This window comes from Octodon degus, unplaced genomic scaffold, assembly GCF_000260255.1.
Source record: "Octodon degus isolate 3935 unplaced genomic scaffold, OctDeg1.0 scaffold00194, whole genome shotgun sequence".
NCBI classification, from domain to species: Eukaryota; Metazoa; Chordata; class Mammalia; order Rodentia; family Octodontidae; genus Octodon; species Octodon degus.
Window position 1 is genome coordinate 114,397 of NW_004524770.1, and position 13,540 is coordinate 127,936.

Genomic DNA, 13,540 nt, shown 5'->3' on the forward strand with positions numbered 1-13,540 from the left:
ACCTGCTTTATTCTTGATCCCAGTCAATAGCTATAGGCTCCACAACTTTTTGTTTTCAAAGTAAGGCCTTTCCTGCATCTTTTCTAATACCAAATGCTCCTTTTGGGGAAGAGTATTACTCATGCATTTAAGTAGTACATAACCCTGTCACAGAGCCGCAGCTGTGCTCACGACATATGTGCTGTAGCCAGGTATTTGTGCAAAAGCTTTACTCAGAGAAGTCCTCAACCATCAACGAAAGGGACAGAACCTGCTCTTACCTCCAGTTTATAAGGAAGATAGAAGAACAAAAGCCAGGTGTGAGGGTGAGGGTGAATACTTAAAATTCCGGTACTGGGTGAGACTGAGGCAAGAAAATTACAAGCTTGAACCCAGCCTGGGCAACTCTGTGGGACCCTGTTTCAAAATTAGAGGACCAGGGATTTAGATCAACACAAAAGCCAGGGCCTGGGAGACAGCTCAGCAGAATAAGCACCTGCCTGGCAAGCGTAGGGTCCTGAGTTCAATCCCTGGTTCCGCAAAACAAACAAACAACCACAAAAGCCAAAGGTTCTAGTTCAATCATCAGTATTGGAAAAGCATATGGAGTTAGAGCTGTGCAGGCCACCTTGCTGGTGTGCAGCTGTGTGTGGGCCCTGTCTTTATCCAGGCCCAAACACCACACTGACAAGCCACCAGCACTAACTGAAGCAGAAACACAGAGAGGATGATTAGTACTAGATGGGCCCTAGCCCTGATGGACTGGTCCAGTTGAACTGCAGGCCTTGGAGTAAGATCCCACCAACAACATCACCTCCTGAGTACTGCTCTCTCAAACAGCTCAGTCCCTGGGCAATGAAACTCACTCATCACACAGTGCCAAGATGGCCTCTGGACAGAAGTGTAGGACCAGGGCCAGAGAGATTCTACGCACCTGGGACTGCAGCTGCACCATGGCGGCTTCCATCTCTGAGTTGGATTCATTCAGGTCTCGGATCTCCTGGTTCAGCTGTTTGATCTCCTCATCATTCTCCAACACTGCCCCAGAAAGAAGCTTCAGCTGGGGTTGTGGCATGAAGCCCAGACCAGCAAGTAGGGTTCAGGCCTCCTTTCAAGGTGAAAGGGGGTCCCTGTGTTGCAGAGACCTTCCTCCATGGTTTCTGAGCTCCTGTCTTGGGCATGAATCTCACACTTCACTCTGGGAAGTCTGTCTTGGAAACTGAGATGAAGACTGTACAAACTACAGTTTGTCTCCTGGCCTGGGTTCCAGTGGGAGGCACAGGTCTTCCGAGAAGTGTTAACTGCTGAGATCAAGGGGGAGACGTGTCCCAAAATGCTGAGGGTCTTTGCCTAGGTGGGAGTGAGCCACACCACCACAAGCTTCTGGGGACATGATTTCTGGAGGTGCTCTGGGCTCTTTCATGCCAGTGGCCACCAAATCCTCAGATCAACACAAAAATAACTACTCAATACAGGGCAAAGTCCCATGCATAGTCAATAACAGCTTCAGAATCAAGGCTCACAGGTCTATGGGCTCAGGACAAAAAGACTGGTCACGTTTTTAGCCCTGTCCCTAAGTCATAACTCCTGGGGCTTGGTTTCCCATCTTTCTACCAGGACAGGGAAGGGCTGGTAAATAGGGATAGCCCAGAAGAATATCCTTACCATCGCTGGTCTTGAACTTCGGGCTAAGAATCTCATCCCCTGAGAGTTTTCCCTTCTTTCCAGCAAAAGTTGCTCTGGGACAACCAGACAAACTGAAAGTAGAGATCACACATCACTGACCAGTCCAGAGACACAATCTATGGGCCAATCCAGGGTCACATACCATGACCAGTCTAGGACCATACACTGTTGCCAGTCCAGGTTATGCTATGGCCAGTCCAAAGTACATCCCCTGCATCTAGGAGACCCTGAGGGCCTTCTATGATGGGACTGCTCCTCATCAGCTGCCTACCCATCCTGGAGAGTAAGAGGCCATGGTCTGGATGTGAAAGCACCTGGAAGGTACCCCCTCAGAGGCCACCCTGTCTGGCACAGCCATGGCTGCCCCACCAAGAGCTTGAGGGACCAGGGCATCACTGTTCTATGCACTGGTCCTTCTGAGCTCTGAGGTCCACACAGGCAGAGTTCCCAAAGGAGCTCCATAATCTGACCCTGAGATCCTCTAGCAATGCAACCCATCAAATACAGATGCTCAGGCATGATCTTATTTTGGTGCAGTGACTTAATCTGCACCAAATGTCCACTGTGCCATTAACCTTTAATGAGTAAACATTAAAGCAAAGGGAGAGGTGTTCAGGAAGGCAGAGAAGGGCTCCTCCACTTGTCATCCCTGGTCCCAGCAGCCTCCTCTGTGGCTGTGGCCTATGGCCATCCCAGCTACCCAAGTGAGCCCCCATCTCCTCCCTGCTCCCCGCCAGAGACAGTGGGTTAAACCCTAGCTCCAGCTCTGCTCCTCTCTGGCCATGAGCCAGGCCCTTCCCAGGTCTTCCTTGCCCATAGTCTTTCCCCCAGTCAACTGGGACATGTGGCTGGAAACCTCTCAAGAGGCCTCTTTGCCCCTCCCTGCTGCTTTCTCCAGAGCCCTGACCACCATTCACCATTCACTAACTTGCTTATAGTCTCTCTCTCCCTCCCTCTCTCCCTCTCTCCCTCTCTCCCTCCCTCCTTCCCTCTCTTTCTCTCTCTGTCTCTCTCTCCACCTGTCCCCCAAAGGGCAAGAATTGGCTGTCCTTTGGTTCTCTGCTTTATATCCAGGCCTTGGTACATAATGGGCTCTTAGTAAATGTTCTTGTTGAATGAATGCACTATTTAATCCTGAAGGCAGAGGAAGAAAAGAAGAAGGAGAGAGAAAGAGAAGGGAAGAGAGGGGAGCAGAAGAGAGGGAAGAGATGAAGAGGATAGAAGAAAGGGAGAGGCAGGACCTAGCCACTAGGTCCTTTGCAAAGCATGCAGGGGATTCTGCCCAAAGTTTAAAGAGACTCCAAAGGGAGGAGCAAGGCATGAGATGTGGCCAGCCTAATGCCGGCCCAGAGGGACTCAGACAGGGTAGACAGGAGGCTGGTGAGTGTAGGCACATGGTGAAACATGAGACGCATCTGGCACCAGCAGCACCTCTGTAACTCTCCAGGTCAGTGCCCATAGTCATGCTAAGCCCATTTCTCCCCTACTCCCACTCCCAGGGCCCATGTTTAGCCCAAGGCCAGGGTCTCTACTCACTGGAAGAGATGGCAGGGCCTGCAGTGACAGTTACCTCCGGTGAGTAAGGAAGCTCCCATTGGCATGGCCAGAGCCGTCACAGCCTGGAGTGGGACAGGTGGGTCCCTCGCTCTTCAGTGACTTCCAGGAAAAGGAAGAACCATTGAGGGAGCCCTCTTTCTGTCTCCGGGCAGCCAGAGGGCAGCCAGATGCGCTTCTGTGTGAGGCATACTTGCCACTGATATGACCAAGCCCCACACAGCCTGGAACCGGGCACCTGGACATAGAAAGGCCAAGGTGACTTCAGGGTCACCAGAGTGGGAGGAACTGAGACTTTACCCAGCCTGACTTGGGTCACTCCACTGTGACATGCAGAGATGAGTCATACAGCCTCAGGAAAAGCCTTACCTATGGCAGCAAGGACTGTAGGGTCACCTTCCTCTCCCCTGGACTCACATACCCTATACAATGTGGAGGCCTGCAAATCAGGAGGCAGATGGGAGCACTCTGGGCCAGGCAACTCAGGGGAAAAAGGGACCTGTCATTTCTCAGCCTCTAGGCTAAGGCTATGCATGGCCTGGTGCCTATGGGGTATTGTAAGAACAGAGCTCGTGAGGGATTTGGCATGGACACCCCCATCACCCTTCCCAAGGAGGCTTGCCAAGAATGGCTTCTTCCTTAGTTTCAGGTGTTCAAGAAGAGGAACAAGAACTCTCACGAAAATGGCACCAATATAGACTGATAAACACTCCAGGCACTATGTGTAGTGTCCTCTTTGTGCTTCCGTCCTCGCACCTTAGGGAGGGACCTAGGCCAGTGAGATCTGCAGACCTGGCCTTTCAGAATACAACATATGACCAAAGATAAAATCCTCAGTCTGCAAGCTTTCAGTTTCATCTCTCCTGGAACCAGCGCAAGTCCTATTTTTGTCACATTCTGACTATGTACTTGTCTCCTGGTAAACACACAGGACCCCAAAGGGCACTGCTGCTCCATTTTACAGAGTAGCCTGTGGTAGTACAGAAGTCAAGGGCAAGACACCCTCAGGGGAACAAAAGCTCCTGCTGCAAAGGGTGAGGTGAGGTGAGGCTCATCTCACCTAGTAGGAAGTCAGTGAGGGCAGTCTGTTACCACGCTCTTCTGGCTTAACTCTAAGGTAGCCCTTGCAGATACTTTCCTGCCAGCTCAGCTGGACCTCTGCTTCCTCTTCTATCTGTACCATCCCTCTCTTGCCTTCCCTCCCTTTCTTGTTCATCCAGCCCACCAAGTCCTCAGACAGCTTAAGATGTCCACTGTGCCAGAGCAAGGTTATTTCATCCTCATCCAGGCAGAAACACCTCAGGGACACTGTGTGAGCTTTGGGCCAACCCCTCAGATATTTCCCAGCCACCTGAGATGAGGGCTTGGGCTGGGAAGAGACATCTGCTGAGACTCTAACACCACAAGATCAAATACCCAAATGAGAGGCTGACTTTAATCAGTCGGTACAGCTAAATCTGAGTTCTTCTTACTCACCAGGAGCAACTACTGGTATCCCTGACAGCACATTCATGGAGAGTAGCTCAGACATAGTTTCTCTCTTTAAAGCCAGCACTGAATCTTCAGAACTGTCAGGTGACATCATGTCAAGACATGCAGGGAGCACTGAGCTAGCTCTTCAGGTAAACTGATGTCTCCTGGAGCCAACTGTACAATGAGGTCAGAAATGGGGCTGGGACAGCAAGGACCACAGGTGGACTCCATGGGTCAGATGCAGCGTGGCTGAGGGCACATGAACATCCAGGGACAGTGAACAGAGCAAGGGAAGCGTCAGCTCCTGACCCCTGCATGGAACCTCGCAACCTCTAGAACCAGTTGCAAAGTTGTAGCAACTGGGATTCACCATAAAGTTCCAACCATGGCTTAGTCTCAAATGGTGCAGATGTGAGATATCATAAAACAGAACTCTGTCTTAGCAATCTTGTAAAACCACAGCTCATCCCTGCTAACAGAAGCCCATTTCATAGCAGGACCTGGTGATCCATTAAAGTTTCTGCTTCAGTCTGCACTTGCTTAAATGCAATAATCAATTATAAGTATGGTTAAGTTTATGGCTAAGGGGAAGCCCTATGAAAGTGCCATGGAGCCACTAGGAAATTTTTCCATCCTGCCAACACTGGACAATTTTTAAAGGGCACAACCTACAGTTGGCTGAAGAACTCTTGCTTTCTTAAAAGCAAAATGCAAGCACATTTAAAAGAAGAAAACCATTTTTCTAGTTAATCTGGAAAATGCTGATCTTGATCATAATCACTTGCAAATGCAGCACAACTCACTCACAATATCCTTGTCAGCAGGATCTTTGCTCACTCCATAAAGGCATTACACTTATCTGATCACCAACAAGTTCCTAGATTCTCAGGAGGAAACACACTGTTTGCCCACCCCAGCATTTACTATACTCATTATGCCAGCAATCACATATTTTTCATTGATAATTTAGCATTCATTCTTATTTTGTTATAAAAATCAAATATATTATATCAGACCAAACAACCAAGTGGGATACCTCCTTCTGAAGAATGTTAAGCCTGCTGAGTTAGGCCCCTCAGCTGAGCTGTGGCCAAGCAGATGTCTTGGCACAGTTGGAGCCAACTTACCCCTCAGCAAGGTAAGGTCTATCTTCTCGTTGCCCATCAAATGACAGTCAGGGAGGAAGCCGGCCTCATGGCTCTGAGCCATCATTTCCACTATTCATTTGCTTGGGGACCCACCACCCACTTTGCTGGGTATCAGCTCCAAGACTCCCATATCCAGAGCAAATCAGCTCCCATCCTAAGCAAATCAGCTAGAGTCACCCTGCTTACCTCTGTGGCACAGTATAGCCCCACATGCAGGTGGGCAGAGCAAGAAAGTAGTTCCTACAGGGGAACAAGTTTATAATAGTGCCAAGTTCCCCTGCAGCAGGTTACACTCAGAGTCAGAGTTCACCCATAAGCACTGAAGACACATCAACCCTCACCCCACCCCAATGAGAAGAGATGGATTTAGCACCTCATCTTTCCTGGTATTTATTTGTCATGCGTATTGCAAGGCCTGTGGGTTCCCTGTGGCTACCCTGAGATAACAGGACACTCAGGCTCCACCAGCCTACTAAACACCTTTGACCTGACCCCAGACAAGGATCAGCACACATGTCCTACTTACAACACCCTGGCATTGATGTGCCAGGTTTAAACACTTCTGTAAAAATGAGGATTGCCATTGATCATTTTGGTGATTGGCTGTGATGAAAATGGAATCTAGGAGATTGCATTGTTTTTGTTTCTGCTTTTAATTAGAACAAAGAAAAACCTCAATTCTGCAAAGCAATAAAGGAGCCAATGTGACCCAACATACTTCATCAGCTCAGGGTCCTCCTTGTCATCCTTGGTGGGAGCCACCTTGAGTCCACTCTTCTTGGCACGTGGGCAGCCTGACAAGCTGTTGTGGAAATAGAAAACAGTGTCCCCTCAGTCCCAGAGCAGCAGCTCCTTCACCTATCTCCTCTTGTTCTCCCCTCAGGTCATGTGAACCCCAGTAGGTATGGGAGGAAGGGAGAGTAGCCTGATCCCTCAGTCAGTCATCATTAGTTATTTGGTGATTCAGAACAGAATACACATGCAGAGACAGCCTTCACAACAGGGCCACAGAGTCAGGGTGAAAAGCACCTCTGTGAGCTCTAACTCTGACCTCTGTCTTTTCACCTTACTGCAAAGAGCCACGTGACCAGATTCTGGAAGCATCAATAATTCAGATGAGATGGAAAAGGGCTCTACATGTAAGCAACAGTATTGTCTGACTCAGAAGTTTAGAACTTTATCTAAGACAGAAACCCCCCTCCCTACCCTGGGCCCCACACACCTCCGGTGCGAAGCATAGTTCCCTGTTATGTGGCCAGAGCCATCGCAGCCAGGCGTGGGGCACCTGCAGAGGAAAACTGGATGAGACCAGTGCCCATGAAGACGTTTGACCCTCTGACCTCAGTCCTTGTGAGCCTATGGTCTTCCAAACATCTGCCATCATTAAGCATCTCTTTGCAGAGGAACACCAGTGTTGATGGGCCACAACCTGCTGGTGCTATCACTGACTGTCTTATGGCGTCATCTCAGGGTCTCAAGTACTATCTAGTCAGCCCATCAGAAGGCCTCAAGGAGAGTAGCTTCAGGGCAGCAGGGACAGCACTGCTGGGTCCACTGTATCTTAAACAGATTAGAGGCTCCTCATTCAGCCTTCTTCACAGTTCTAGCCTGGACTAGAAGCATTCAGAATATATCTGAACTTTAGACATGAGCGCGCAGGATGGCACACATAGCACCTGCAGTCACTTGGTTCTCATAGTCATGGAGGTTACATGGAGGATTCATAGTAGCTGAGAAGTGAACAAATCACCAGCTACTTGGATGCTGCTGGTCTAGGCCTTTGTAGCAAGTATGGAACTCACACATCAGTGCTTTTAGTCCAATAGTGAGCACCAGCAGAAGGTAAGGAGAAGAGATACAAAGCACAGAACTCCAACTTTATATACTCAAAATGCTTGATGAATGTATCACATAAAGTGGCAAAAAAATCACACTTCAATATTAGAGCCATAAACATTCTTCCAAATGTCCACTGAGGAAACCTGTGTGAGCCCCTGCAGGTGTTAGCATGGAGAAGAGCACTGTTTCTGCAGGGGGTTGTCTCCCCAGTGGATCTGCGCTTCTGAACCTTTTTTTTTTTTTTTGTGGAACTGGGGATTGAACTCAGACTCTTGCGCTTGCCAGAGAAGTGTTTATTCCACTGAGCCATCTCCCCGGCCCTCTGTTTTTTTTGTTGTTGTTGTTGTTGTTTTCTCTTCTGAACTTTGCCCCTCGTGACGAAGCCAGCCTGCAGAAGCCAGGCAAGCATTTGTTGCTAGAATCTAAACATCCCTCCACTCAGAGCACTGCTCTGTGCACTTCAGGCTCCCAGAGGATTCCACTGTCTCTGAGCCATGAGAAGCAGGGTCTAGCCTTTAGGACAGAGAATATAACTATTTGGAGAACAAAAACTGGGCACAGCACCAAAGAACTCCCCTGACATGACAGGGCTAGCTTTACCCCTTGAAACATTCTCCCCAACCCTCTGGAGTTTTCCTGAAGTGTCCTCTTAGGGTATCTCGGGTCCCTCATCCCTCCCCTCTGTCATCCACTGGATGTGCTGCTGGCCTATCATCTGGCGAGCCTGTGGATGCTGTGTTAACATCAATCTGCCTCTGCTCTCTAGAAGCCCAAGTCTAGGGAACTGAAGAGGTCTTCCCCCCCTCCTAGTTGGCATCAGCTTAGGAAGAGGTCTGGGGCTCTGACTCCTTGTATCAGTATCAGGGAAGCATCTGGCAGAACTCAGGCTTGGCACTCAGGGTGGTGATCTCTCTGGGCTATTGATGTCAGCAGTGGTGAGGTACAGACACTTCTGAAGACACTGGCGAGCCTTGGGTGGATCTTTGACTCCCACAGGTACTTGGCTCAAGATTGGTGGGCTGTCCTGCACTCCACACCAAGACCTGATGCAATGATTTTTTCCAAGAGTTGTGTCCAGGAGAGGGCAGTATTCATGCAATCAGAGGAGCAGTTGTCCTCATTGTGCTTCTTTTGGCTTGTGGCCCGCAGGGTTGGAGCCCCTCTACTCCCTCACATCACCTGCTTCTGTGTACCTTGTCTGAACAGAAGGAAGATTCTGGACCCAAGGATCACAGTCTGTCATTGCAGCACACTGGGTCTCACTCTCACCCCATCCTCAGGCTGGGAGATTACCCCTGCCCTGTGTAGAACCCTGCACACCCAGAGATGTGTGGGTACACCTGGACTCCCCACACGCATGGGGAGTTGAGGAGCATAAGGCAGTTCCTAAACTCGGTGGCACACAGAGAACAGTAAATGCTTTTTAGACCTACTTACAATACAGGAAACACCTCATCTAAAAGCCTCCACACCCAGCATAAAGAGAGAGACCAACAAAGAACCCTGCCTTCCCCAGCTCAGCTATCCTGATGCTTGCTCAGAAAGGAGGAAGGCAGAGGGCAAAAGAAGCATTAATACATCAGGCAAGAGGTGCCGCCCATGACTGCCCACTGTGGCCTGCGGCGAGGAGATGGGCCCTCCAGCATGAGACCCAAGGCAGAAAAGAGCTACAGAGTGAGGCAGACACAGGCTGGCCACCTGGCCACACCTTGCCATGGCTGAGACTTTTCATGGAGAGGACAGCATTCATGGAATCAGAGGAGCAGTTGTTCTCATTGTGCCCGCAGGGTTGGAGGTAGATATTTGGGGTTAAGCTTCTTCACCACCTCTAAGTCTTGCCAAGGTGCCACTACTCCTCAGGCCACATCTCTGACCAGATCATGCTGAGTTTCCTTCTGGCAGACCTCAACATCTACTTTAGGACCACAAGGTACACATGGATACACCGCTGGCTCTAAAATTATTTAGGCTTTTGAGTTATAAAACCATGAGAAGAAAGCAGTTAGAAAACAGCAGAATTGGAAAAGAAAATGGGGCAGGGGATGCAAGAAAAATGGCAAGAGAAGAAAGGGGAAACAGGGTCTACCCAGGGCTGTAGGGCTCAGTGTCCCAGCAGCAGGGGACAGTCAGGAGTAGGAGGGTGGCAGAGGGGTGAATGAGTGTGCGAACATGCTCTTCATTCCAAGAAAGAGAGTGGCCCTCCTCCGGTCCTCTGTGGTGAAGACATGCAGTAGTGCACTATTTCACAGAAGGACAGAGAAGAGGCTTCCAGGTGGGAAATGTAGACCCAGGAATTTCTTTGATGCCCTAAATCAGCTCTGGTGCCTTGAGGCCTTCAACACTCCCCTTCTTCTTCACAGAGGTCATAGTGCCCCACTCTTCTCTGGTCCCAAAATAGGGCCATGAATCCTTAGCCTGGATTCAGGACCCCATAAAACAAAGGCACATGAGAGAGAGAGAGCCAGCCTAGGAGGTTGTAAACTGAGGAAACAGTGGCACCTCCTGCATCCACTCAGCCCTCATGCCCAGGATGAGGTCCCTGTTGCCAGGGATCCAGGCCTTGTACTGTCACAGCTCAACAGAAGGCCTGAGGACCAAGAGCAATGTCAGTTTCCAGCTCCAGTCCCAAGAGGACAGACACCTAGAAACCTCAGGTGCTTGCACCTCATTTGTGTGGGGCTATAGAGCAGGCTAGAGGGGGACCCAAAGGGCCTGCCTACTCATGTGTTACAGGCAGGGAGACACAGAAGCAGAAAGGAGGCCAGCAAAGAGAAGGTAGGAGCATAGAGTGAGGCTAACTGGGAGGATGCAAAGGTGGAAGCCGAGCAGCCAATGGGTGCAGGAGAAGGGAGGGCAAGGAACTGTTTGCACCATCTATGTCCAGTTCACATGGCAAGAGCCACACAGCCTGCAGCCACTGAGCCATGGCAAGCCTTTGGAGCCACACCCAATTCCAGGCTTTTCCCAAATCTGTAAGGCAGTAGGCAAAGCAGGCCCAGACAGCCCTGTTAGCACCCTCAGGAGAGGCTACAGGAAGAGTGAGTGCTGTGCAGGAGCCTGATGCAGTCCCTGACTCAGCCCAAGGTGAGGAGTGGATGACAGTGCTCAGGGCAGGGAATGACAGGTGGCAGAGAGAGCAGCAGCAGCAGCCTCAGCCACACAGAATCGGCCCTTCCTTGGCCCTGCCCCTCCACCCCCACCCAGGAGAGCAGGGCCAGCCTGGGGTGGCACCTTGGAAAAGGCCGATTTTGGCAGGAGCCTCACAGAGGAGAGAGCAAAGCAGGGGTGCTGCCCAAGAGACAGGAGGTCAGGGAGCGCAAACATACTTGAGGTCAGCAGAGTGGGCAGCCATGAGGTTTCTGAGGCTCTTGTCAGCAAGAGGGCAACCAGAGAGGCTGAAAGAGAAGAGATGGGATATGGGGTGAGCCAAGAGGGGGAGCAGAGGAGAAGAGGAGGAAGACCCCCCACAAAGCACTAAGACCAGGCCAGCAGAGCAGGGGACGAACCTGCGGTGGGAGGCATAGTTCCCGGTGATGTGGCCACTGCCGTCACAGCCGGGGGTGGGACAGCTGGACAAAGGAAAAAGAGTGTCAGAACAGGGACTGGCACATGCCCGGAGGTCTGCCCCAAGACCAGCCTGCAACCAGGCCCACTCCCAGCTCCTCCCCACCATCCTGGAGCCCTTTCCTCTCAGATAGGAAGTTCCTCCCATGCATTTGAACTCAAGAAGGACACAAACTGAACATGCGGATGTCCTGAAGCCTCCATGTCGTATGTGTACATGGATGTGCCTGTGAACACGTAGTTGGGGAGCTCCTATTCTCTCTAGCTTCCAAAATAGCATGGCTTTCCCTGAGGACAACTGGGCTCCAGTATAAGAGGAAACAGGTAGGGTTCAAGGCAGAGAGAAGAATGATCCTCTCCTCCCAGGAGTGACCTCTGAGCACCAGCCATAGGTTCTGCCTGTTTCAGCCACACAAAGACCAGGTCAGGGTTGGCCTGTAGCTCACTCTACCAGAGTTGAGGACACAGTCAGAGGGCAGTGACTCCAAGCCCTCTGGCCCTGAACACAGGCAGAAGGTGTCCAGCTGGGCCTCTGTTATCCCTGAGGGTTCCTGACAGGCACTCTGCTCCTCGTGACACCATGGCCCTCAGCCTATGCTGCTTTGTCCCTCTTTGAGCAGTGGGCCAGGGGCTCCTGCCTGTTCTCCCTGTTGCTCTTAGAGGATTGCATTAATCCCAGCACAACATAGAGATCGCAGGAAAACTTTGTCACATGTGGGATGCCTAGATGAAGAGGCTCTGGACAGAGAAGATCCTGTTGCCGTGGACTGAGCCCAGGCCTGCTCCTCCCTGACTGGGAGTGTGCCAGCTATGGCGGCACTTACGTGAGCAGCTCCTTCTTTATGTCCTTGGAGAGAAACTTCAGCTTAAAGTTTGTCAGGGTGACTTCCCCTGGGTACTTCCGCTCCTCAAAGTTCTCTTCTGACACCTCCTGGTCATCTGCTTCAGAAGAAGCAAAAGAATGTGCTGCTGGCTCTGACTGCAAAAAACCAGCAGGGAGATGTTTTAACAGCTGGCGGAGGCCTGGGCACCCAGCCCAGTGGGTGAGGGAAGGGACCCTTCAGGAGAGTGCCAATGATGCATTTTCCAGAGTCTCTTGCCTTACAGGGGAGGAAGGAAATCTCACTCCTCCAGTAATGAGACACAGAAGACAGCCCTTCAGGCCACAGCTAGGAAGCCTCCTCTTTGGAGGAGACTACCTCAAAAACAGAGGTTTGTATGGCCCAGAATAAGGTTTCTGATGCCCACTGTGGCCTCTGGTCACCTCCACCACATCATTCCACACCACTGACGCCTAGTATTTCTCTTTGGGGAGGGACTGTGCTCAGTCATCAGCAGACATTAAGTAGGTTGCCATGGAGCTGAGCAGTATGCATAATCACAAAGTTTGTAAACACAGTAACTTTGAAACCCACTGTCCTGACCCCCATGATGTGTTGGCTACAGCAGGCACTTTACAATACTACCAACTGAACACTGGGTCTAGAGTGTTTGTCCACACACAGGCTCAGCTGTGGACACTGCTGAGCAATGAAAAGCTGCTTTTGTGAAGTCAGAATAGTCAAATTCCCACAGGAGGCTGCAGCAGAGGTCACATTCCAATGTTGGCACCTACTCACAGCAGGTTCCAGCAGGTAGTTGAGGTACCACATCTCTAGAGCTGAAGAACACCCTCTAACTGACGAGGTGCCATGAGGACACCCCAGTAATGACTCCGGTCCTCAGTGGATCTAGCAGGTGGTGGGGGTGCTGCCCTTGTTCCACAGGCCTATGGATATAGAGCCTAGAATGCTCAGGGACACTAAAGAAGGGCTCCTGCCCAAAATGTGGGCTCACAGGTAGAACTGGCAGGAGCTTCTGTGGAGGAGGTCAGGGTAGAGGTAGAGGCACAAGGGAAGGGCCTGACCTGGAGGCATTTTGGAAGGTGACTGGCCTAGGAGATGGGTGGGAAAATCAAAAGGATTTGAGATGAGCCAAGGCTTCTGGCTGAAAAGTGAACTGGTGGCCCCAGCAGTCAAATGCAGCAAGTGGCAGGATTCAGTGGGAGAGACCTCAGAACTGAGGATATGTAAAAGAAGAAGAGGAAGGCCTAATTAGTCTGGGGAGTGCAGCATTGACCTAGGACCGAGGAAGGGTCCCAGGACACCACCCATAGGCACCAAGAAGGCATTATTGGCAGGCCAGAAGGACATTCCCAGGTGCAGGAAGGAGGTGGTGGATACCTTAGTCTTAGACCCAAGGGTGAGAGCTGACAGTGGATGCACTGCACAGAAGGGCACTACAGCCTCAGACAGGGT

At 50.9% G+C, this 13,540-nt stretch overlaps 1 protein-coding gene across 2 annotated transcripts in view; it reads right to left on the reverse strand.

The window, feature by feature from the left end:
• The window catches only part of Myt1 (myelin transcription factor 1), a 34,910-nt gene that overhangs the window by 2,086 nt on the left and 19,284 nt on the right, over window positions 1-13,540 (reverse strand). For both annotated transcript variants that reach the window (XM_004644128.1, XM_023704304.1), the window contains 8 exons: window positions 12,068-12,222; window positions 11,186-11,248; window positions 11,006-11,074; window positions 7,063-7,125; window positions 6,559-6,642; window positions 3,236-3,457; window positions 1,645-1,736; window positions 914-1,017 (listed from right to left, as the gene is read on the reverse strand). In XM_004644128.1, the coding sequence (XP_004644185.1) occupies window positions 914-1,017; window positions 1,645-1,736; window positions 3,236-3,457; window positions 6,559-6,642; window positions 7,063-7,125; window positions 11,006-11,074; window positions 11,186-11,248; window positions 12,068-12,222 (852 nt within the window). The remainder of the gene's footprint in view (window positions 1-913; window positions 1,018-1,644; window positions 1,737-3,235; window positions 3,458-6,558; window positions 6,643-7,062; window positions 7,126-11,005; window positions 11,075-11,185; window positions 11,249-12,067; window positions 12,223-13,540) is intronic.